This window comes from Eschscholzia californica, unplaced genomic scaffold (assembly GCF_041429995.1).
Source record: "Eschscholzia californica isolate CP2 unplaced genomic scaffold, dmEscCali1.0.p SCAF_2, whole genome shotgun sequence".
Taxonomy (NCBI): Eukaryota; Viridiplantae; Streptophyta; class Magnoliopsida; order Ranunculales; family Papaveraceae; genus Eschscholzia; species Eschscholzia californica.
The window spans coordinates 53,630,924-53,654,008 of NW_028238309.1; the positions used below are offsets into that span (position 1 = coordinate 53,630,924).

Consider the following 23,085-nt stretch of genomic DNA (forward strand, 5'->3'; position numbering starts at 1 on the left):
TTGCTTCTCGAAGCATGGTGGAGATAGATAAGTTGAAATCTCAACTCAGTCAAGAGTTTGAGATGAAAGACATGGGCGCTGCAAAGAAGATACTGGGAATGGAGATTAAGAGAGAGCGGTCAAGTAAGAAACTGTACTTGAATCAGAAAGGTTACATCGAACGAGTAGTTTTTCGGTTCGGGATGCAGAATGCGAAGGCAGTGTCAACACCTTTGGCACCACACTTCAGGCTCTCGGGAAAACAATCTCCCACTACTACGGTGGAGAAGGATCATATGGATCGTGTACCGTATGCTAGTGCAGTTGGCAGTTTGATGTACGCTATGGTGTGTACTCGTCCAGATATTTCACAGGCGGTCAGTGTGGTTAGTAGGTTTATGGCAAACCCGGGGAAGACACATTGGGAAGCTGTGAAGTGGGTCTTGAGGTACTTGAAGGGTACTATTGATACGGGTTTGTGCTTTGGTGGAGACACATGTCAAGTAAGCGGTTATGTTGACTCGGATTATGCTGGCGATCTAGATAGAAGACGATCTACTACTGGTTATGTATTTAAGGTACATGGTGCTCCAGTTAGTTGGCGATCGATGTTACAATCTACAGTTGCGTTATCTACTACGGAGGCCGAGTATATGGCTATGGCCGAGGGTGTGAAGGAAGCATTGTGGTTGTGGGGTCTTCTGGATGATCTAGGGATTAAGCAAGAGTGCGTGGATGTATGGTGTGATAGTCAAAGTGCGATCCACTTGGCGAAGAATCAGGTTCACCATGCTCGCACTAAGCATATCGATGTCAGGTATCACTTTGTACGAGATGTCATAGAGGAAGGTGATGTTTCTCTCATGAAGGTACACACAGATGAGAATCCCGCGGATATGTTGACTAAAGTGGTGACGTGTAGCAAGTTTCAGCATTGCCTGGAATTGCTGCAAATCGGCTCGTGCTAAGTTGCCCGAAAGGGCGTAATGGCGACAAGGTAATCTTTATGTGAAGGGTTGGTAGAACTACGGTAGGCTTGATCCTGTAAAAGGGTACGTAGGCAACCATGGTCATATGGTGCAGTCGGATGAAGTTACAAGAAGCAGATATATCTTACAAGGAGTATCCTGGTGTTCGTCCAAAATTTGAAGAGTATCAAATTGTGTACGAGGTGGAGAATTGTAAGAAGGCAGTTTCTAAATTTAGAAAGAAGATGGCTGTGGCGGTTTTGTGTACAAAGGCGGTTTCAATTTAGATGGGCAGTTTCCAAAAAATGGTATAGGCGGTTTAGATGACAATTTTGGTTCAAATTGGTTACTAAATTCTCGGCTTATATTATTATATAAATAGGGGGTCTTAGAGTGCTTCAAACACACCAACACAAACAACAACTCTTCTTTAGAGAGCTAGAGAGAGAGCAAGAGTGAGAGAAATTTTTCATAGTTTTTGAGCGGTGTTAAATTTCTCGGTCGTCGAAGATTTAGTATAGAAGGTTATTACTATACGGTACCATCTTGGGACGAACTTGCGGATTGTGTTAGTCGTCTTCATCTATCCTTCAATAAAGATTTCTTGTTCGCCCGAGGACGTAGGCTTTAAAGCCGAACCTCGTTAAATTCTGTTCGCATATTTGATTTTGACTTAGCTTTTCGATTAATCTTCATAATCGGATCAATTTCTAGGTAGGTTCGATAGCTTCCGCGATTTTCAGTTATAACATTCTCTCGCCAAACAAATGAATCAACTTCAGTTGAGAAGTTTTCACTTGCAAAGATGTTTATTTTGCTATGGACAATAAAAAAGTTTAACTTCTTTTTTTTTACTCCTTATCGAGTACTATCGACAACTATTTGTGAGGACCTCACAATATTAATAGTTAATAAATAGAAGCAGACAAGAAATATGTTATTAATTGGTGAGATTATGACCCAAGAATAAGTACTATTAAGTCATAACCTAACTATATATATATGTTGTAAAATAGTCTTGCATGCTTTATAAGTTAACCAAAGAAATATTCCCTAGCTAGTCTTCAAAATTTTAATAAAGAGAATTTATAACAAAAGTTCAATGGGGTTAAGAGAAATGGAAGCCAAACTACCTCCAGGGTTTAGGTTTCATCCTAGAGATGATGAATTAGTTTGCCATTATCTATACAAGAAGATAATTGGAAATGATCATGAAAGAATTTCAATGGATCAAATTTTAATGGTGGAGGTTAACTTGCATGCATGTGAGCCCTGGCAGCTACCAGGTAGTACTACTCCTTCACCCTTATTCTCTCTCTCTCTCTCTCTCTCTCTCTCTCTCTCTCTCTCTCTCTCTCTCTCTCTCTCTCTCTCTCTCCTCTCTTGTTTTACCAATGCAAATATGCAATCTATGACTATGTCAATTTGATTTAAGATTCAAATTTCATATGAATAAAATACAAGGACAACCATAATCTAATTAAGGTTGAGTTTGTTTTTTAAGGCATATAAGTCTTAATCTGAACTTTATTTTATGTATGCAAAAATAAAATCGTAAAAGCGCCACATATATAACTTATTCTTTTTTTCTATGTGAGTTCAGATGCAGCTAAGATTGGAGCGAACGAGTGGTACTTTTTTAGCTTTCGTGACTGTAAATATGCGACAGGCCCCCGTAAAAATAGAGCAACCATGGCAGGATACTGGAAAGCAACGGGAAAAGATAAGCCAGTTTTCGACTATAATAATGAAATGAAAATATGCAGCCTTAATAAGGATAATAATATGGTAATTGGGATGCGAAAGACGTTGGTTTTCTATTGTGGAAGAGCTCCAAACGGAACCAAGACTAGCTGGATCATGCACGAATTTCGTCTCCTCGAGAACTTCCATATCCCTTTTAAGGTATAAAATCACATTATTTGCTTGATAATTGACAAATTGTTCACTATTTTAGTAATCTACGAAAAACTACGAAAGAATTAGGTTTTTACAAGTGAGCCAGTTGTTAATTTGTTAACGTACACAATGACAACGTCTAGACTTTATTTCGTGCACTACTCACAACGAAAAATCATGAACAATGAAAAGATAAATGTAGTAGAAGACAACCTATAGAATGAAGTTAGGAAAGAATAGAATAAAAAAGACTCTCTACACTCAACATTTTACTTGTAGAGATGATGAAAGAGTTGATTTGTGTAAATATTGTTCTTAATAATCGTAGACTAATCACAACTCCTAACTAAAAATTTAACTAATTTTTGAAAAATATTAGAAGAAAAATGTTCAAATATATTAACCATATATACATTTTACCGCTGCACAAAAGACCTAGGATGGCATGAGATGTTCGGTACATACGTAGTTAACCCTTGCGACCCTTGAATAACTTATCGTACAAGAAAAAGAACATGAGACTTGGCTGTTTGAAACATCTCATCGAACCGTATAAGGATGGTTTACTTGACAAGCTATTGTCCATGTACAATCAAATATCGAATTGTTTTCCGTGAAGACATGTACATACATATATATATATATATTATATATATATATATATATATATATGTTTAAGCAACTTGTAAGGAAGCACAAACTTATTCGAAAATGAGCAGAGAAAGTTAGTTAAAGATGTAAGGATATATGCTACAAAAAGTTCGTTTGCGATCTAAAAGACGAAAGTAATCTTGATTTACTCATCTATATGTCTTAGAGGAAATATTTGTCACCTTGTTTGGACTTTAATACTCATTTAGTAGTCCTAAATTATTGATAAACTATGAAGTTGGTATTTTGGACTCCAAATTTCATTTGTGGATTTCAAATTTTACAAAGCAACTTCATAATTTAACAAATATAAATTTGACGATATTCTTGAATTTAAAAATGTCCGCGGCAGAAGTTATGTTTGTTCATGAGTTTGTTGGATATGTTTTCGGCCAAATTTTTTTTCTCCTAAAATTGTTGGTAAAAACATTATTTAAATATACAAGAAACCTAAATTCTTCCAAAGAAAAAGACAATTGCGACATTGAAAAGAATAAAGTACATTCTTGTATATGAGTTGTCCCACTCTAAACTTTATGTCAATGTTCTTCTTTTTATGTCCATAAAACTATTGACAATGTTTTTTAGGTTGCTTTTGTGAAAGGAATATTTTCGAATAGTTGCACGAAATCAATTTCGTGTGAGCAGCGAATTTTTTTTATTACAAAACTTTATCAAATTTATGAAGGAAAATTATGTATGGGCAAACATGCTATTACATACAAACCTCTCGTACAAAAGGTCACTCTGCGGGGCGGTCGGCAAGTTGAGCCTGCACTAACTTTCTGACAACTATCTCCTGTGAGAGAATTGCATGTGCAAACTCTCGTACGAGAGGTCACTCTGCGGGGCAGTTGCAGGTTGAGCCTGCACTAACTTTCTGACAACTATCTCCTGTGAAAGAATTGCATGTGCAAACATACTACCGGTCTAACAAACTACACACTCCGTTGATAAATGTGGATTTGTTAGGTTAGTAAGCATGAAAAATAATAAACATGAAAAATAATATGAGAGACTACAAAGTAGACCTACTCCAAACTAGATTAAGAATCGAACGTCTATCAAGGAAGTAAAATAGTCCATCAAGAGAGAGATGAAATAAAGATCGCTAAATTTTGTTTATTTTAGGAGTACGCTTTGACATTTTGTTTGAGTTTGGAGTAGGCTTTAAGGCATTGCTCCAATTACTCATTTATATTTCGTGTCTTATCCCTCTTGATATTTGATAAATATTCTAACATTCTATATTCTTAGTTTATTTTTAATCTCCTTTTTAATCTTGTGTGAACAGGAAGATTGGGTACTATGTAGAGTCTTTAACAAGGGCAAAGAGAAAGAGCTCAACATGAACAATCTTGACACAGACCAAAATGACTACCACCTTAATACCACAATGGATGATTTAAAGATTTCATCTTCTTCTACTTATGATCAAACAATGGCAAGTCATGGTTATCAACAACAACTTGATACTTCATTTACACAAAACCCACAATTCTATTATCAAGATGATGATCACATCAATAATCCATCAAATATAATTGGCTTTCAAGACTTGCAAAATTTCAAACCTAAGTTTTTGGAGCTTCCAAGAGAGATTATTCTGTACCCATCAATCAATAATGAGATGATTTCAGAAAATGAAGGTATGATGTTTTAATGGGTAAAAGTAATTAGTAGTCTTGAGTTGGGGTTTATGATCACTTGTAAATTCCAAATTTCGACCATTACATTAATATTGTTGTGAATACAATAGTTTATAAATTAAGAATTTTGAGGAATATGTAGCATGTTTGTACTAGTTGGTCATTTTGTAGATATTCACATGGTATTATGTGCATATGTATACCTATATGTATAGGCATATGTTTAATTGGTATGTATATAGTTTTGGAATCCTAAATGTACCTATATTCGAATCATTTCATATAAACATTTAAACACATCGAAGGAAATATATACTTCAACAACGAATATTAAGGTTAACTTATAACTTATAAGCATTGCAAATCTATTCAAAGATGTCAAAGATGTTAAATATAGATGCCCTAAATACTACAAGTCTTATATCCATTACTCTCTTCGAAATCTTCCACAGATCTATGAATCCTGCATAAAAGTTTTACAATATGTAAGTATGGAAGTACAAGAGTAGAAACCACAATTTCATCAAACAAAAAGTGTAGAAACCACATTGAAGTATATCATCACGGGTAGGGAAAGAACGGCACGAAGAAGTTACATGCTATACCAAAAAACAAAAAAAATGCTAACGACAATTGGGCAAGTTTCCTTTTATCTTTTAATGTCTATTTATATTTATTATCATAGGGCAAGATAACAAGTTTAAGTAGCCTTAAGTTTTGTTTATCACAAGCACTACGAATTCGAAGAAGGTATTAGACCTTGAAACATGAGCAAACAACAGCATCAACGGTTGTGTTTCATTCCAAAGAAATGTATTACATTTCCACGAGTTCCATGTAAGTGATTTTGTGAAGGAGGCAATGAAACAAAGTGTTGTCATGGAATATTTAAAAATCACATTTTTGGTTGCGATTTTGAGTTAATAGGCCCAGAAGTCTAATGGAAATAATGTTGCAATCAAAAAATGGAACCTAGACTATTTCTTTAGAACCAACCCATTTCCACTGAAATGAAGGCTATCAAACACAACCTAGAGAAACAACTCTGAATTGTAAAGTAATTAGGCCTTGAAAGTTTACAAGTACGTCAACAAAGTTTACAAGAAAAATGGCACTAACAAGTCAACAAACCTTGGCCGGAGTGGTTACCAAGTTGATTTCCACCTTCTAGGTCTCAAGTTTGAGACACGGATACATATCATACCTCTCCAAAAAAAAATATAGAAACACACAGTCTATTGTAATGAAATAATGATAATTGTTGAACTTACAACGATCATCTTCAAAAAGCTAAAAAGATCGGACCATCGATCAATGTGAGTTTGCTGGTTGTGGTGGACCTTGAACGACCTACACATTAATATCATAGTTTAAATTAGTAGTTAGGACATAAAGTTAATGAATGTTGTTTTACTAGTTTCGTAATGAAAAACTAAGCCGAAAAATCCATACCCTTTGATTATTGTTACCCGCATAAACTTCATTTTCTAGTCGTGCCAACCTTTCTAATACATTATCGAGTTGAGCTTGTAATGCTCGAACTTGTTGCTTTAGTTCATCAATCTCTAATCTAATCCTAGTTTTTTCCATCTCTTTGGTCCACGACCGTTTTGGCTTCAACATACCATAACAACGTGCTCGACCGACTCGATGAGGTCTCATAACTCAAGAGAGAATTTCAGTTTAACCTGAAAATTCAAACATTTATTATAGACATCAGTCTGTGAAGGAAAAAAGAGAAAACCCTAAAAACTTGGATACTTAGGAGTGCAAAATCTAAATGTTGTTTTTCTTCATTAAGCAATTAGGGTTTGTAATGAAACCAAATATAACACACCAACAAACAAAACCATATAGATATCAAGTTATGTAATTGAAGAAATCAAACATAAGATTGATATAAATTAAAGGTGGCATTCATGATCTTTGATTGAGTTTATCACAATATATATATTTTTCGTTCTCTTATCAGGGATTCAGGGTTCGGAAAGGCAAAAAAGAGAGAAACTGAACTAGTTACATTTTAGGGTTTCAAAATCTGAAACAACAAGAAACACCATCTAAAGCTATTACTAACCTGTTGAGATGAAACTGAGAAGCAAGAAGACTAACCCTTTTCTTGGTTCGACTGAGGAAGAGAAGAGAAGAGAGAGAGAGGATTTGAGAGAGCGCGAAATGGAAGACTGGGTCGCTAGGGCACATTAAGTTTGAGTAAATTCCCAATTTAATCCCATACTTTGTGACTAGTTTCATATTTAGCTCCTTTATTTTCGTAAATTCAACTTTAATCCCTGATCCCTCTCTCATAGTCATAATCCTAGGGGGTTTTCCAACCTCAAGCTAGAAGAGTATCTTTTTCTCCACAAATTGCCCTTATGATATAGTTTTTTTTCCTGTTACATTCTTTGTAATAGTCCCACATTGCTCGCAAGAGTGTCCGAAACTGGGTTATAGGTGTACGTTCAAACTTAGTAAGTACTGAAGTTTATTGGGTGGGTCGTGGTGCCTTCGCCAAGAACAAAATCCCATACCTATGTGAGGTGGTCAAAGCGGGGACATATCTTATTCATTTATCTCACATCAAATTTCATTATGTTTGTTTTTATGCACATATCTTATTCATTTATCTGAGTGATTTGGATTGATTTTTTTATTTCAGGTTTACTTAATTTAGACAATATATTAGCGTCCGTGAACGAGAAAAAAAAAAAATCTGTCACTCATCTTAGTTTTTTGTTAGAAGCACCCTCTAAGTTTTTCATGTTTGTTTTTGTTAGTTGTCCCTTCTCATTTTTGTGTTTTTCTTTTTCTTCTTCCTACTCGGTAGGGGTGGTTTCTGTACTCCTTTTTACTGACATGAAGAAGTTTTACATAATTTAACAAGGCTTATGATATTGGTGAATAAAAAAATAAGTTGCTCCAATTTCGATCTTTAAAAAGATCACTAGCATCACCCGTAAACCGTTACACTTCAAGTAAATATAACAGCACAAGCAAAATGCCGAACTATCTTTCCTTTACTGATTCTCGAAGAAATTCTAGAAGTTCTAAACTTTAGTATAGGAAACAAAGTGGAGATCCATGTTCAGAACCTGAAAACCCCCCATAAGAAGAGGAATTGGTACCAATTTGATCATGACATTACAACCCTTATCCATTATCGAACCCTTATTAACAAAAAATATTTTTTGTAAGAAGTTCTCTTAAAAAAATTTCACCATCTACGAGAATCACTAGTTTAACCTCCGATTCTGTAGTTTCCCTGTCCAAACTAACATTAGTTGCAGATTCAGGCGTCTGCTTCAAATCCCCCTCTGAATTGATACAATCGACTCCTAACTACTTTCTCAATCAGTCTTTACACTGCTATCAGCATCATCTGTGTTATGCTGAACACTAACTTCTGCATTATTAAGATCACCTTCTTGTTTATCGGCTCCCTTTGCAGTTTGCTCATCCACCCTTGGTAGTTCGGACACTACATTGGGAATGGAACTGCAACAGTATCCCCGTGAAGAACATCACAACCTGAATCATCTGCAACTGATTTAGCACCTGCATCGATCTTCATTTCATCTGAGGCAATTGGATTGGGCAGGGAATCACCATTTTCTACGAAACTGTTAACCGCGGCAGAAAGTGCTTGGACGGGGAAGCTGTTTGGCTTTTCTCGACCTGCAATATCGAAACTCTCAACTTGGGTTGGGGCTTCATAATTACTACCTTGTTCATTGTCATGAACTTCCTTATTTTCCTCTATAGGGGCCTGAGATGCACTTAATCCTGTGTTCTTCCTCGAATTCTGTTCTTCGTCGGTGTCGATTGGCTTTGCACTTAAATGATTATTAGCCTGCAACTGATTAATAGTAGTTGTGCCAACGTTACCAAGTTCTTCAAATTCAACAGGTTTGGCAGATTCTTTGCTCAAGCTATCAGTTTGATAAACAGCAGATTCTGACTTCTCAAGATCACGAGACAACGCTTTTGTTTGTGATTGTTCCTGTAATTTTTTTTGTGATCTGAACTCTTCTAGGAGCTTTTGAATCTTATTATGTTATGTTTGGAGGTTCCCATAACAAAGTTGTAGATTATGCTCAAGCTCTTTCTGCTTCTTAATTTCGTCCGATAAACTGCTAATCCTGTATGACGCGACAAATTGCTCTTGCTTTTGTAAAGCTCGGAAGCATTTCAGTTCCGTAGCAGCCGGATCCATTTGCTTGAAAGTCGCTTCTATCTGTGACCACAGTTTTCCACCTCGTTTCTGTTCATTAAAGTATACAACTGTTAAACTCAATAAATAACTAGCTTTAAGACAGTTTATCCTGTAGAGGGAAAAATCTAAAAATCTAAAAGTTTTTTGGTTTAAGAAAGAAACAGAAGATCATAAGTCATAACATTAGCATGCTAAGATCAGGCTAAGGCTCACGAAAGCCAAAGGAGGTAAGCCTGATGAAAACCAACCAATCCTAAAGATGAAACAAGCAAGACATCTAAATCATCTTAAAAGAGAACCAAATCAAACACTTGAGTTAGAAACCCCAATTTCAATCTTTTTTAAATGCTGTGGAAAAACATAAAGATTTGAGAAAAAATGGAAACTGATTTTGTACACTAAGTAGTGGAAGTGTGGAACTACTGCGGCAAAGTGATTTGAGAATGAGATTTCTCACTTTACCTGATAACCCTGTGTTAGAACCTTTATTTTCTGCTCCAGGCGTTGTGCCTTCTTAGCTTCATCATCCATCCTCCTCTTAACATTCTCGAATTCATTTTGGAAGGCCGCAAATTTCTCCATGTTTCCAGCAACACTCGAAAGACCATGAGCATTACGAGTGGGGAGGTACATGAGATCGTCTTGGCATGCATCATGTGCTTTGATAAATTCATCAAGGGATTCATTCTCGTGACCCATTGCCACGCGAAGAAATTGAACTTCATCCTTCACGAATAAATCAGCCTGCATAAAAGGAATGACTGTGGTAATAATTGTACACACTCAAGACATGAATAATAAGCCAACACAGACAGAAGAGTTTATCGAAAGATTATTGGTTTTGACTAAAACAAAAAAAGAAAGAGTAGAAAGGCAATTCTTTTTACAAAATAATATTTGCACTATTTTCTTTAAGAGTATTATCAAAGAGTATGAACTAAAAAATAATATTTGCTTCAATTATTAGTTAAATAGTATTCGTATTTACAAATCTAGATTAGATGCATAAGATGCAAAATGAATAAGCCTTCTGCTTCACATGATACGATTAAATTGAAAACAATTTATTTCTCCATTTTGTATCAAAACAAGTGCCGTCTACCATGGTATGATTTACTATTCACATTATGATTCGACAATAAATGGCAATTTTCTGCTTATTTGCGGTTTACTACTACTATTCAAATCGGGGAACATATCAGGGGTAACTTATGTATTTTTCAACAAAAGAGATCAGAGGGTAATTTTCAAATATCAATTTAAAGCATACATACATTTACGAAAAAATACTTCTTTCAGTTCATTTTCTTCAAAATCTTCTATCTGAGGGATGGCAACAATTGACTTTCTATTTGGTGCATGTTTTCCCCCTTTCCTTTCACCAAGTGGATATTTAGCATTATCATGTTCCAGTAAAGTAAGAAGCTCTTTACATATGAGTTCATCGGCCTGCTCAATTGCAGTAGGGGGGGCAAATGAACTCTTATCTTCATCAGATCTCATTAATGAACTCCTAATAAGCTCCAGTGAAGAAGCAGGAGGTCTAGGCAGCTCCCTCTGCAGCACTTTTGATCTCTTCCTAAGCAATGCCTGTTGTCTAGCTTCTTCCTCAGCCTTTTCTCTTGCAATCTTGTCTGACATGTCTTCTTCAATCTGATCCTCAGGTACTTCATCATCCTCTGGAAGTGGTCGTATAACTACTTGATACTCATTTTTAGGCTGTGGGAGAGTGGATAAGCTAGAACGCAAGTTTCTCCTTAACTCCGTCTGTCTACGGAGCATATCGTCATTAATATGAAGCTCATCACGAATAGGAGTTCCTTTAGGTGTCATACCCACAGAATACATATCACTTGATGGTGTCATGCCAATTCTAGGGGTTACCCCCATGGATCCAGGAGTTAATAAAGGATTTGCCATTGGATTTGGCGTCTGAATTTCCCTTTTCTTCGGTGTAACACCTGAATAATCTGATGGATGCAACTCTGGATTATCCCCACCCAATAATGGAGTTTGTGACTCTCGCATCCTCACATGATTTTCAGCTTCCATCATAATTGCATCAGTCTTCCCGCCAGGTGTTCTTTGTGGAGTTCTAAATGGTGTCATCCCCTGTTGTGGTGTCTGAGAGTAATTTCCCAGAAGAGCACGCGTAGCACCACTTCCTTCAGCAAATCCGTCACTTCCTAAATGAAGATCACTAGCATAACCCATCTTCGCAATGTCCTCCAATTCTTGATCTGATATCTGTGGTGCAGGAAGCATCAGCTTTGATCTCTTCCTGACTGTCTCATGATCATTTAGCTTGTTGGCTTGCACCACTGATGATGGGGCATCCTGCCTCTCTGCAATTTTATTTCTCCCTACATCCTGCTTTCTCAGTTGTGCTTCAACATCAGCCCTCCTTTTTCCTTCAAGTTCTTCAATGGTGGTCGGAAAGTTGAGTTGTTTAACTGGTCTGTCCTCATCAGAAACATCATAGAACCCTGGTGGAGGTTTCTTCTCGAAGGGAATCTCAGAATTATAATCCATCCCCTTTCTTTTCTTTCTACGGTGTCTATTATCAATTCCAGCTGCCTTCAGCTCTCTCCTTTTCTGCAAAGTAGCAAGCCTCCTGGCTTCTTCGAGTTGTTTCTCCCTAGTTTTTCTTATTGCTTTTTTACCCTTCGTGTTGGCTAACCTAGCACGTGCTTCAGAGAGCATTTCCTTTTCATCCTCGTCCATGTCAACAGGGTCAGGACGGGCAGGCTTGGATTCGGGATTTGGATCAATCTCACCAGGACGCAACTTCCTCGGATCATCATTGGGCTCGTAATTCTCATCCTTGACACAGGCTGCATCGAGCAGTTTCTCATAACGTTCAAGACACTGCGAAGGAGTTCTTCCTACAATAGGAGCAATTGTTCTCCATTGTGTTGGCATAAGTTTAGCAAGATGAAGCAGCTTCTCATCTTCTTCTCTAGTCCACTCAGTCTGAAACAAATGAAGGGGTTTAATATCATAGTCTAATTTCTGATAATGAAACATATTAAAAAATAAAATGCACATTGAAAACCAAAGGACTATCACTTTGAAAGCAGAACGATTGTACAGAAACCATAAAACAATTGATACAACATAGCCACGTATGGTTCGCAAGTACCATAAGTTATGACAACAATGTAACAAATACCAAAAACAGCTCTTGGTTGGATCATACTCAGACGTACACAATCCTAAAAAATAATCCTAAATCTGCAATTAAATATTCGTTATCTATTAAATTTACGATGAAATAACACCTAAAACTAGAAAACAAAACCAGGTTTCAAGCATATTCAGTGCAACTAGTCTCAATATCTATTTGTTTTTCTTTCTGCATGACAGAGTAGAGATCCTCTAATTAGTTTGCATCTCCAACTCAAAGCTCCTCTATCCTCTTAAATGGATATTTAATTTCTAATATGTTGCTAAAAATTATAGTAGTTTGTCTAATTTTGAAATATGATGACTAAAACTACATAAAATCCTCAAGATGACATTCTAGAAACTGAGCATCTGCTCGAAAATCCCTACCCAACCACCGATTGTTGAGATTTAAATACAGAGTTGCATTCGAGACGTTTTTTTCCGCAGAACCCAATTCTTCCTATGTGGTACTAAACTTTCCAAGATTTGAGCGCGCTCTTAGAAGTAATCATAACAAACCCAGATTTTAAATTGCATCCTAGTGTTGGGGAATCGGGTCAAGAACCAAATTTAGCCTACCCAAACAACAAAATTCCTCAAAGTCGTAGTCGAAAACGCCTTCCTAGAAGTTGAAAACTAAAAGAGAAATCATTCGCAATCATACTCACAGTGGTGGTTCTAAGAATTTCACTAGTTCTGCAAAACAATGACTATAAAACAATTAAAGATTGAAACAGTAAATAGATAAGGGAAAGAAAAAACAAACCTTTTTAATGGATGGATCAAGCCATTCATACCACCTAGCTTTGCATTGCTTAGCTGATTTACGAACAAGAAGAGAAGAAATACGAGCCCATTGATTTTTTCCGTATTTCATTACTGTTGCTTTAAGAATTTCATCTTCAGTGTTCTTCCAAACACCTCCTTTTATCATAATCCTCATCTTCTCTCCTTTCTTTCTTCTTTTTCTTCTTCTTCTTCTTCTTCTTCTTTGAGTTTTAGAATTTCAGATGATTTCACAACAGAATTCCAAACACTTTTTCTTTGTAGCTACTTGTAATGGATAATGAATGATTGTTCGGTTGTCAATCTAGGGTTTTATCTCTAACTGGAGTTTCAGTATAATTAAGATTGGCAATTCAAAATAAATAGTAAAATTTTGGGTTTCACTCCGATCCTTTCTCAAATTTGGATAGTTTCTTAGTTCGAGGAGTAAAGATAATTCTTCGTTGTTAATATAGGTTTTTTTTTTCCTAAGGGTTTCCGGATTCCAGACTACAGAGTGAAAAAATAGAAATTCTCTTCTTTCTTGATCAAAATCCTGTTTTATAATAGTAGGGCCGGGTCTTCATCAATAAAGAAAAAAATATTAGTAGGGGTAATTATGTAATTTTCCATGTAATAAATACTCCGTAATCTGTTTTTTTTTAAGCGTAAGAGCCAGTAAGGGTTTGAAGGGAACAAGAGAACGACGATCGAAGGAACCCTAGCTAGCTCTTAAAATCTTTCAGACAAATTGATCAAAAAAGGAGCAGGTTCGTTCTTGTACGGATTACGGATCTTCTATTTGCTTCTGATTAAACTAAACTGCCTTCATCTATCCTTCAATTGACACTCAGTCAGGTTAGCATAATCTTGTATTTTTCTTCTGATAATGATATGTTAGGGTTTTTCTGATTGATGTAATTTACTGCTTCCTTTATGAATTAGATTTAATAAAAATGGGTAATTCTTATTTGTTCAATGCGAAATAGCTCCTTGAATTGCATTTTTGAGTTCGTCCATCCATGGATGAAGAATTTGAGATGTAAAGACCAGCATACCCATTTTCAAGATCAGATCAGAAATTGAAATTCTGAAATACCCATTTCTCAATTTTCTCTCCAATTTTCATATGCTTCTTCGATCTTCTCGCCGAAATTTATAAACATTTTTATCTCTAAATTCATATCCATTAATCTAATCTTATATCTCGGATTATTGATTTATCTTCAGGTAATGTCAACCCCTTAATTCTAGTTTTCTTCAATTGTCAACTTCATTTCTGTTCTAACATCTCTCTCTCTCTCTACTATTTGGCTTGTTAGTATCTAAATTTTTAATCTTCATCCATCGATCTGATTTACAAGTTAGTTGATTTACTATTGATTTTTTTAATACCCATGTGCTTTTGATCTAAATACTTAAAATGCATGTTCAAATTGCTTGTTTTTGTGAGTTGTTTAAATCAATTGGAACAAATTGAATGCATTTGGGTGTCTTCTAATCAAAATGGGTATTGATCTTATTGACTTCTGAGTAGGCAATTGATCTATGAATTTTTCTTATTTTTACATGTTTGTGTTATGGTAGATTTAGTTAAATCACAGCTAACCCTTCATCAAGCATATATATATATATATATACTGGCAATGCTATACTTTTGATTTTCTTCACATTTTGTTTGTGAGAAGAAGAAGAAGAAGAAGAAGAAGTGAAGTGATGGGAAATATGAAATTATAAATAAAAGTGGGGGGTTTTAGTAAACGCATTATCAGAAGTGGGGGTAAAACGTAAGAGGGTAAAAAAGTAATATTGAAATTATCAAAGTTAAATCAAATAGAGTTGGGGGGTTTCAGTAATTACTAATTAAAGTGGGGGGCTTCAGTAAAGGCATTATCAGAGTTGGGGGGTTTCAGTAATTCTCCCTATAGTCAATACTCATCCCAGTTTAATGGATCTTCGATATCTACTGTTTTTTCTTCTTCGACAAATTTTTCTTTATCAATTTGATTAAGTTCTTCATTTACCAAGTTTTTTTCATCATCTAATTTCTCATTGTCATCATCAATCAATGTATCATCATTAATCACATTCTCACCTTCAATCACATTATCATCATCAACCACCACTTTATTTGGGTTATTAGTCTCCGATCGTTTTCTATTCACGTACGAATTTATCCATAGATCCCTTTTGTGATTTAACCAAATCTTGATCTAATTTCTTTTTCTTTCTTTTTCAGGGCCGCATAAATACTTTCTTGGAGCCATAACAATCGAAACAAAAATTTCTGTGAGGCTGCCATAAATCAAATAGATGTGCCAAAATACAAGTCCAAATTGAGAATCGAACTCCATCCAGAAAGGAGTAAAATTATTGTTCGAGTTATTGTGAGAGAGAGAGAGAGAGAGAGAGCTTGACTGAATAAACGATGATAGGAGTAGGGAAGATCAAACAGTATACCAACGTTCTCGACAAACCCATCAGCAAAGGCAAACAAGAGGTCCCCCTCTCTCTCTCTTCTGATTTAAACCCTAGATCATTTCCAATTCTAACTCAAAAATTATCATATCAAGTTGAAAATTACTGGTTTCTTTTAAGAGATCTGACTTTATTGATTCAATTAGATCGTTTACTGATATTCAATTAATTCTCTCTTTAATTCAGTGAAGAATTAAATAATCCGTTGATTTTCTGTTTATAGGTTAGTTTGAGTGCATTTGCCTTCTTGTTTTCTGAGCTGGTACAATATAATCAAACTCAGGTGGATAACATTGCCGAGCTAGAAAGAAGGTTTGTGAATTCAAAAATTTCTCATAAAATTTGCTAATTCCATGGTTTCCCATTTTCAAGTTCCTCACTTGTTAGGATAAATTTTACTAATTCCGGGTATATGATTCTAGTTTGGTTCACCCAACTTACCAATTTGATTATTATTAGGTTATTATGATTGTTTGATAGTTTGAGCTATACTTTTTCGGGTTGATTCTGGTTGTTTCGTTTCGATAAGTGGGGATCTTGTGAGTTTCTTAAATTTATATGGAATTAGGTTTTGAATTTGATGATAGTGGTTATACATTCCATGGTGATTATGCAGACTCGAGGATGCGGGTTATGCTGTTGGAGCAAGAGTTCTTGAACTTCTTTGCTATAGGGATAAGGTAATAAAATCCTTTTACGGGATTTTGATGTTGTATTTCATGAACTTGTCTCGGAATAAATTAGTGAAGTCTTAAGAATTGTGATGACTGGTTATTATTCTACTTTTGGAGACATAATGCATTTCTATTGTGAGTAATAGGGAAAATGGTTTACTTTATTCCGACACGAAAATAGAAGTATTTATACTTGTATTATTGTGTAAAATCCGTATATTTAGCACCGAGTAATAGTCGCTCGTAATGTATAAGGTATCTCTTGAAGTGTTTCAATTCATATATCTTTAGATCTTCTATTAATTTTGAAAGTATACATACTTATTAAGTGGGTTTTTTTAGAGAGACATGTAGCATCCAACTGTTTCCTTTCCCAGATTCCGGTGTCTGATTAAGTCGGTATTGAAATAGAAACATTTATTGAGACAACTTGACTAATGTATGACTAAAACATTATTGAAATGATTAAACATAGTGGAATACGAGAAATATTATGTACTTCTCGTTTATAGCGTGTTGCAATGGATATATTATCATCTCCTTGAACATTGCACATTCACTTTAGAGTGACTTCAGGGGGTGGTTAAAGTCTTCAACCGAAGCTTGAACAATTTTCTTGCGCACTGGGTGCCTATCTCGTAAGAAGGTAGAAACATATGGAGGTTGATTTCTCACGCTGATCAGTCGCCTATTTGGAAAGAGAGAAATAAATAAGGATTACTGAACATGTCAAGTTGGGGGCTTGATTTTTGCTATTTCTTTTCGTCTAAGAAAAAATAGTGGAATTTAGGAGCATCTTATAGGGATTTCAACTTAAACTGAGAGGGAAATTATTTCCACCTCTTGAATCTTTGTTAAGTTTAGATTTGATTTTCTATTGTTTGGGCAAGCACTGACTGGATTTAGTTGTACATTCGCCGTTCTTCACTATATATTCTTTTTTCCCTTCTTAAAAGGAAAAAAAGTACCAAGAGAGGAGTTTAGAATTTGTAAATACTTTTGTGTCGCAATCTTGCATGTGGTCCTCTCATAAATGACATTTTCCCAAGCAATAATTCTCACTTATCTTACATCGTCATATTTTTCAAATTGTGGAATATTATAGCCATCTAATCAACTACCATACTTTGTTTGTTTTCCAATCTACTCAACAGGGAAACAGGAGGGAGACACGATTACTGGGCATTTTATCCTTCGTGCACAGTACAGTATGGAAAGTTTTATTTGGGAAGGTATATTCATTCTTTGGGCCCTCCTCTCCTCTGCGCAAAGTGCTTACGTAGTACTGATAGAAATAGTTTACAGCTAGATGGTGTAGGCTTTTAGTGTTAAAAGTTCTCCCTCTGATGCATTTGCATGCTTACTTTAACAAGTAAACACCGTTTGCTTACAAATGGCTTAGTGATGGTTGTATGGCTATATGATCAATTTTTTGTTTGCCTGACAACAAATTAGACCGACTCCCTTGTACTGTAGTTTTATACAAGTATAAAAGAAATAAATGCTTGAATCATGATCATGACTCTTGTTAGGGATACTGCTACTTGTAATGAACATATGCGAGCTGTACTTACCGTAGTGATAATGCTGATAAGTAACTCCCAGCTTTGTTAAGTTTTGGAAGTTTGACAGATATCAGGGCTTACTTGATAGAGATGATGAGTCCAAAGTACTTGACCAGGACCTTGATGAGAAATTTTATGCATTTAACTCGTCGGGGTCGAGTTTTCTCAAGCCCGGGAGAATTGATAGAGATGAATGGCAGCAACTGTTTAAGGCATATGGGAGACGTCAAAAGAAGGATTGCCAAACCCAAATTCTGATTTTCCGTGTCTTGCATGAATGGCCCACTTGAAACCTTCAATAATGCGGGCCTGATCCGCATGTCTTTGTGGAGATTCTACTAGTTTCTAAGTATTAGGATGGTTAAGTGTCTTTAATGTCTTTTAGTGTCTCTTTAATGTCTTTTAGTGTATCTTTAATTTCTTTAATGTCATCTAGTGTCTCTTTAATGTCTTTTATGTCCTAGGAGTTTAGAAGTTTAAAAGTCTAGAAGTATGGGATATTAAGGGTCAGTTTTAGGCTATATATAAGAGTTGTATTCTGCTGTTTGAGGATAGACAGAGAGTATTCCAGCAGCTAGTTAAGCTTTATGTGTTTGTGTGATGCAAATACCCCAAAGGTGTGATGCCTGAGGGCTCTAGGAGTGATTCCTAGTTTGTACTGGTGTGATACTAGTGCGTTATTTCTTATATCTATAATATACTCAAGCTATTTTCTTCTTCTGTTCCACTTCCCCATTTTTGTCCTACATCAGTTTGGTATCAGAGCGAGGTTACATGATGGCAACTAGATCCGGACTTAGGAGAAGATTAACTGAGAATGAACGAGACGATATCATTTTTGAAATTACAGAACGACTCAAAGACGTGCAAACCAGACTAGCTAAGATGGAAACTCGAACACACCATCTTGCTAAACATCCTGAAACTGCAAAAGGAGATGAGCAAGCCGGAAATAATGAAGAGAAAGCTCTAGAAAATGAAACTTTATTTGATAATGGAATCTATGAGTATAATGACCTAAAGGAGGAAGAAAATAGTTCCCATGTATCTGTTGTTGGACTCGTTACCACATCTCTAACAGTGGAAAACGAAGAAACTAAAGACATTGTTGCTCATCAAAGTGTTTCTATCGAGGTGGATTACCATCAAGGATATTGGATTAATTGGAAGGGGCACCCACTTACTGACTATACAAGGATTAGATATGATGAGTTCAAAGTACTTGACGAAGACCTTCATGCATTTAACTCGCCAGAGTCGAGCTTCCTCAAACCCGGGAGAATTGATAGAGATGATGAGTCCAAAGTACTTGACCAGGACCTTGATGAGAAATTTTATGCATTCAACTCGTCGGGGTCGAGTTTTCTCAAGCCCGGGAGAATTGATAGAGATGAATGGCAGCAACTGTTTAAGGCATATGAGAGACGTCAAAAGAAGGATTGCCAGACCCAAATTCTGATTTGGCGTGTCTTGCATGAATGGCCCACTTAGAACCTTGAATAATGCGGGCCTGATCCACATGTCTTTGTGGAGATTCTACTAGTTTCTAAGTATTAGGATGGTTAAGTGTCTTTAATGTCATTTAGTGTGTCTTTAATGTCTTTAATGTCTTATAGTGTCTCTTTAATGTCTTAAATGTCCTTTATAATGTTTTTTAGTGCTATAGGAGTTTAGAAGTTCAATAGTCTACAAGTAAAGATAACAAAGGTGGGTTTTAGGCCTATATAAGGCATGTAATTCTGCTGTTTGGAGGAGAGACAGAGAGTATTCCAGCAGCTATTTCAGCTTTATGTGTTTGTGTGATGCAAATACCCCAAAGGTGTGATGCCTAAGGGCTCTAGGAGTGATTCCTAGTTTGTACTGGTGTGATACTAGTGCGTTATTTCTTATATCTATAATATAATCAAGTTATTTTCTTCTTCAATTCCATTTTCCCATTTCTGTCCTACATCAGTTTGGTATCAGAGCGAGGTTACGTGATGGCAACTAGATCCGGACTTAGGAGAAGATTAACTGAGAATGAACGAGACGATATCATTTTTGAAATTACAGAACGACTCAAAGACGTGCAAACCAGACTAGCTAAGATGGAAACTCGAACACACCATCTTCCTAAACATCCTGAAACTACAAAAGGAGATGAACAAGCCGGAAATAATGAAGAGAAAGCTCTAGAAAATGAAACTTTATTTGATTATGGAATCTATGAGTATAATGACCTAAAGGAGGAAGAAAGTTCCCATGTATCTGTTGTTGGACTCGTTACCACATCTCTAACAGTGGAAAACGAAGAAACTAAAGACATTGTTGATCATCAAAGTGTTTCTATCGAGGTGGATTCCCATCAAGGATATTGGATTAATTGGAAGGGGCACCCACTTACTGACTATACAAGGATTAGATATGATGAGTTCAAAGTACTTGACGAAGACCTTTATGCATTTAACTCGCCAGAGTCGAGCTTTCTCAAACCCGGGAGAATTGATAGAGATGATGAGTCCAAAGTACTTGACCAGGACCTTGATGAGAAATTTTATGCATTTAACTCGTCGGGGTCGAGTTTTCTCAAGCCCGGGAGAATTGATAGAGATGAATGGCAGCAACTGTTTAAGGCATATGGGAGACGTCAAAAGAAGGATTGCCAGACCCAAATTCTGATTTTCCGTGTCTTGCATGAATGGCCCACTTGAAACCTTGAATAATGCGGGCCTGATCCGCATGTCTTTGTGGAGATTCTACTAGTTTCTAAGTATTAGGATGGTTAAGTGTCTTTAATGTCTTTTAGTGTCTCTTTAATGTCTTTTAGTGTATCTTTAATTTCTTTAATGTCATCTAGTGTCTCTTTAATGTCTTTTATGTCCTAGGAGTTTAGAAGTTTAAAAGTCTAGAAGTATGGGATATTAAGGGTCAGTTTTAGGCTATATATAAGAGTTGTATTCTGCTGTTTGAGGATAGACAGAGAGTATTCCAGCAGCTATTTCAGCTTTATGTGTTTGTGTGATGCAAATACCCCAAAGGTGTGATGCCTAAGGGCTCTAGGAGTGATTCCTAGTTTGTACTGGTGTGATACTAGTGCGTTATTTCTTATATCTATAATATAATCAAGTTATTTTCTTCTTCAATTCCATTTTCCCATTTCTGTCCTACATCATTACTATTCATTTAATTTCTATGGTCTTGATAGAAAATAATCAACCTACTTAATAACTTCTCTGTTTGATTTAATAATAGGTAGCTGACTCACTTGAGAAAGGCACGGAGCATGAAGACGAGTACATGATCAGTGAGAAAGAGCTCCTTGTGAATCGGTAGATAGTTTTGTCCCTTAATTCTCCAATCTCTCTCTGTTGAATCAATTAAGAATCATGTTGGTGCCGGTTGCTGATGATACTTCCTTTTATGTAAGGTTTATATCTGTTCCGAAGGACATGGGAACATTTAATTGCGGGGCATTTGTTGCGGGAATAGTAAGGGTGAGTTCGTTGACTTATCTCCCTTCACTTCAACTGATATTCTGGTGGTTGAGATTCCTCTCACAGGCCTATCGGCTTTCTTTTCTAGGGTGTCTTGGATAGTGCTGGCTTCCCAGCTGTAGTAACTGCTCATTTTGTACCAATGGAAGGTCAACAACGACCACGAACCACTATCTTGATAAAGTTTGCTGAGGAGGTAATATACAGCTAACCTCTGTCCACGCTATGTTTTTTCCCGATCTTGAGGCAACTTCGCTACATTTGCAGGTCGAAGTTTCATTTAGTTTTGAACAATATAGGAAAATTGCGATTTTCAAGACACCTTTTGATTCATTTCTTGTACCCGGAACAAGATCCAACCTTTAGCTATGGAAGATGATCCTCTCGTAATTGAGGGGAAAGTCATATTTTCCTTTACAATAATATACTGAGCGTGCGAATTCTAGGACAAACCTTGATCATATGATTATGTGGCCACTAGTTTCTAAGGGTTTGACACTGATAAGAAGTAGTAGATTCCAAAATCATGAATTATAGGATATCTACCTCTCGGTTACTTGTATTCTTTGTAACACGGTTACTCCTTTTTAGTAGCGTGTCCCTTAGTCCTAACCGATTCAGAGGACAGGAAAAAAATAAATAATATTTAATTGGACAAATATATAAATATGAATTTCGTATTTCAGGTACTTCGAAGGGAAGCAAGATTAGGTTGAAAGTTCAGCAGAGATTGATTACTTTCGCGTTCGAAGATATCCTTCTACACCCGGCATGACTGCAATGTGCGATACATCAATTGAAAGTTTGCTGTAAACAGAAACCCTATTAAGTTCTTCATGTATTTGGGGCTGGGTGTTCTATCTTCATGAATCTATAAAGAGAGACCTGAATATTCTTCATAATTGGTGTTATTTGTACTAACCTGCCCATTGGGGCTGCTTCATGTTGAAATCAATTGATTTTAGAATGAAAATTAGATGTAATCGATTGTCTTGTTTATTTCATCTTCTAAAGAGTGATAACTACAACTCTTCGAACCTTCAATCTTTCTTCTAAAGAGTAATGTCTTGTTGAAATTATCTTTATTTTTTTTTTCGTTATATGGAAACACCATTTTTATCATTTTTATCTCCACCTTCATTTCGTCTTCATCATTGTTGATGACCACTACTATCTCTGCCAACAACTACCACCATCTCCCTCTCTTATATGGAAACACCATTCTTACCTTCGTCCTCGTTTCCAATCATTGTTGACCACCACCACCACCACCACCATCTTTACCAACAAGTACCACCATTTCCCTCTCTTATCAGTGTACTCTCTTGTCTGAAACCCTCTTCAAGGGGTTTCTCCTTCCCACCATAGGGAAGTGCAAATTCAGGATTATTGAACTTGAGTATAAATGAAGTTGATTCGGCGGGTTTTATGTCATTTCATTTTATCGAGTTTTAGACCAACAGTAATTCGACAGTTATCGTGTTTATTACATAGGCTGTGGATGGACAAACTTTTGGTAAGAAAATAACGTTTTCCAACAATTTTCTCCTTCCCCAAGCTAAAAAGAAAAAGAAATTGGTGTATTTTAAAAATTGAAAAGAAA

General features: G+C 36.1%; 2 protein-coding genes, 1 long non-coding RNA gene and 1 pseudogene across 6 annotated transcripts; 2 read left to right on the forward strand and 2 right to left on the reverse strand.

The window, feature by feature from the left end:
- The first annotated feature begins 1,954 nt into the window (after nt 1-1,954).
- On the forward strand, nt 1,955-5,503 carry LOC147559026 (NAC domain-containing protein 21/22-like). Its single transcript, XM_086660806.1, has 3 exons — nt 1,955-2,233; nt 2,551-2,852; nt 4,792-5,503. The coding sequence occupies exons 1-3, from the start codon at nt 2,050-2,052 to the stop codon at nt 5,158-5,160; spliced, it is 855 nt and encodes a 284-aa protein (XP_086516932.1). The 5' UTR covers nt 1,955-2,049; the 3' UTR covers nt 5,161-5,503.
- Nucleotides 5,389-7,385, reverse strand: LOC147559027 (uncharacterized). The gene is made up of 4 exons (XR_015234476.1): nt 7,224-7,385; nt 6,599-6,834; nt 6,418-6,496; nt 5,389-5,609 (listed from the first exon to the last, which is right to left on the reverse strand). It is a non-coding gene; the product is annotated as an uncharacterized LOC147559027 (long non-coding RNA).
- An 879-nt stretch (nt 7,386-8,264) lies between these two features.
- On the reverse strand, nt 8,265-13,806 carry LOC147559028 (cell division cycle 5-like protein; annotated as a pseudogene). The gene is made up of 5 exons (XR_015234477.1): nt 13,660-13,806; nt 13,294-13,603; nt 10,650-12,332; nt 9,822-10,103; nt 8,265-9,407 (listed from the first exon to the last, which is right to left on the reverse strand). The product of XR_015234477.1 is annotated as a cell division cycle 5-like protein (transcript).
- On the forward strand, nt 13,270-22,481 carry LOC147559029 (uncharacterized). Of its 3 annotated transcripts, none has more exons than XM_086660807.1 (9): nt 13,270-14,164; nt 15,532-15,792; nt 15,994-16,082; nt 16,387-16,450; nt 17,599-17,676; nt 21,241-21,317; nt 21,416-21,482; nt 21,571-21,678; nt 22,169-22,481. In XM_086660807.1, exons 2-9 carry the CDS (start codon nt 15,721-15,723, stop codon nt 22,196-22,198), a joined length of 585 nt encoding a protein of 194 aa, XP_086516933.1. In that variant the 5' UTR covers nt 13,270-14,164; nt 15,532-15,720; the 3' UTR covers nt 22,199-22,481. The 3 variants fall into 3 exon arrangements, with proteins under 3 accessions (XP_086516933.1, XP_086516934.1, XP_086516935.1); XM_086660808.1 differs by having other exon boundaries at nt 13,445-14,150; XM_086660809.1 differs by lacking the exon at nt 13,270-14,164 and adding an exon at nt 14,282-14,522.
- The last annotated feature ends 604 nt before the right edge of the window (nt 22,482-23,085 follow it).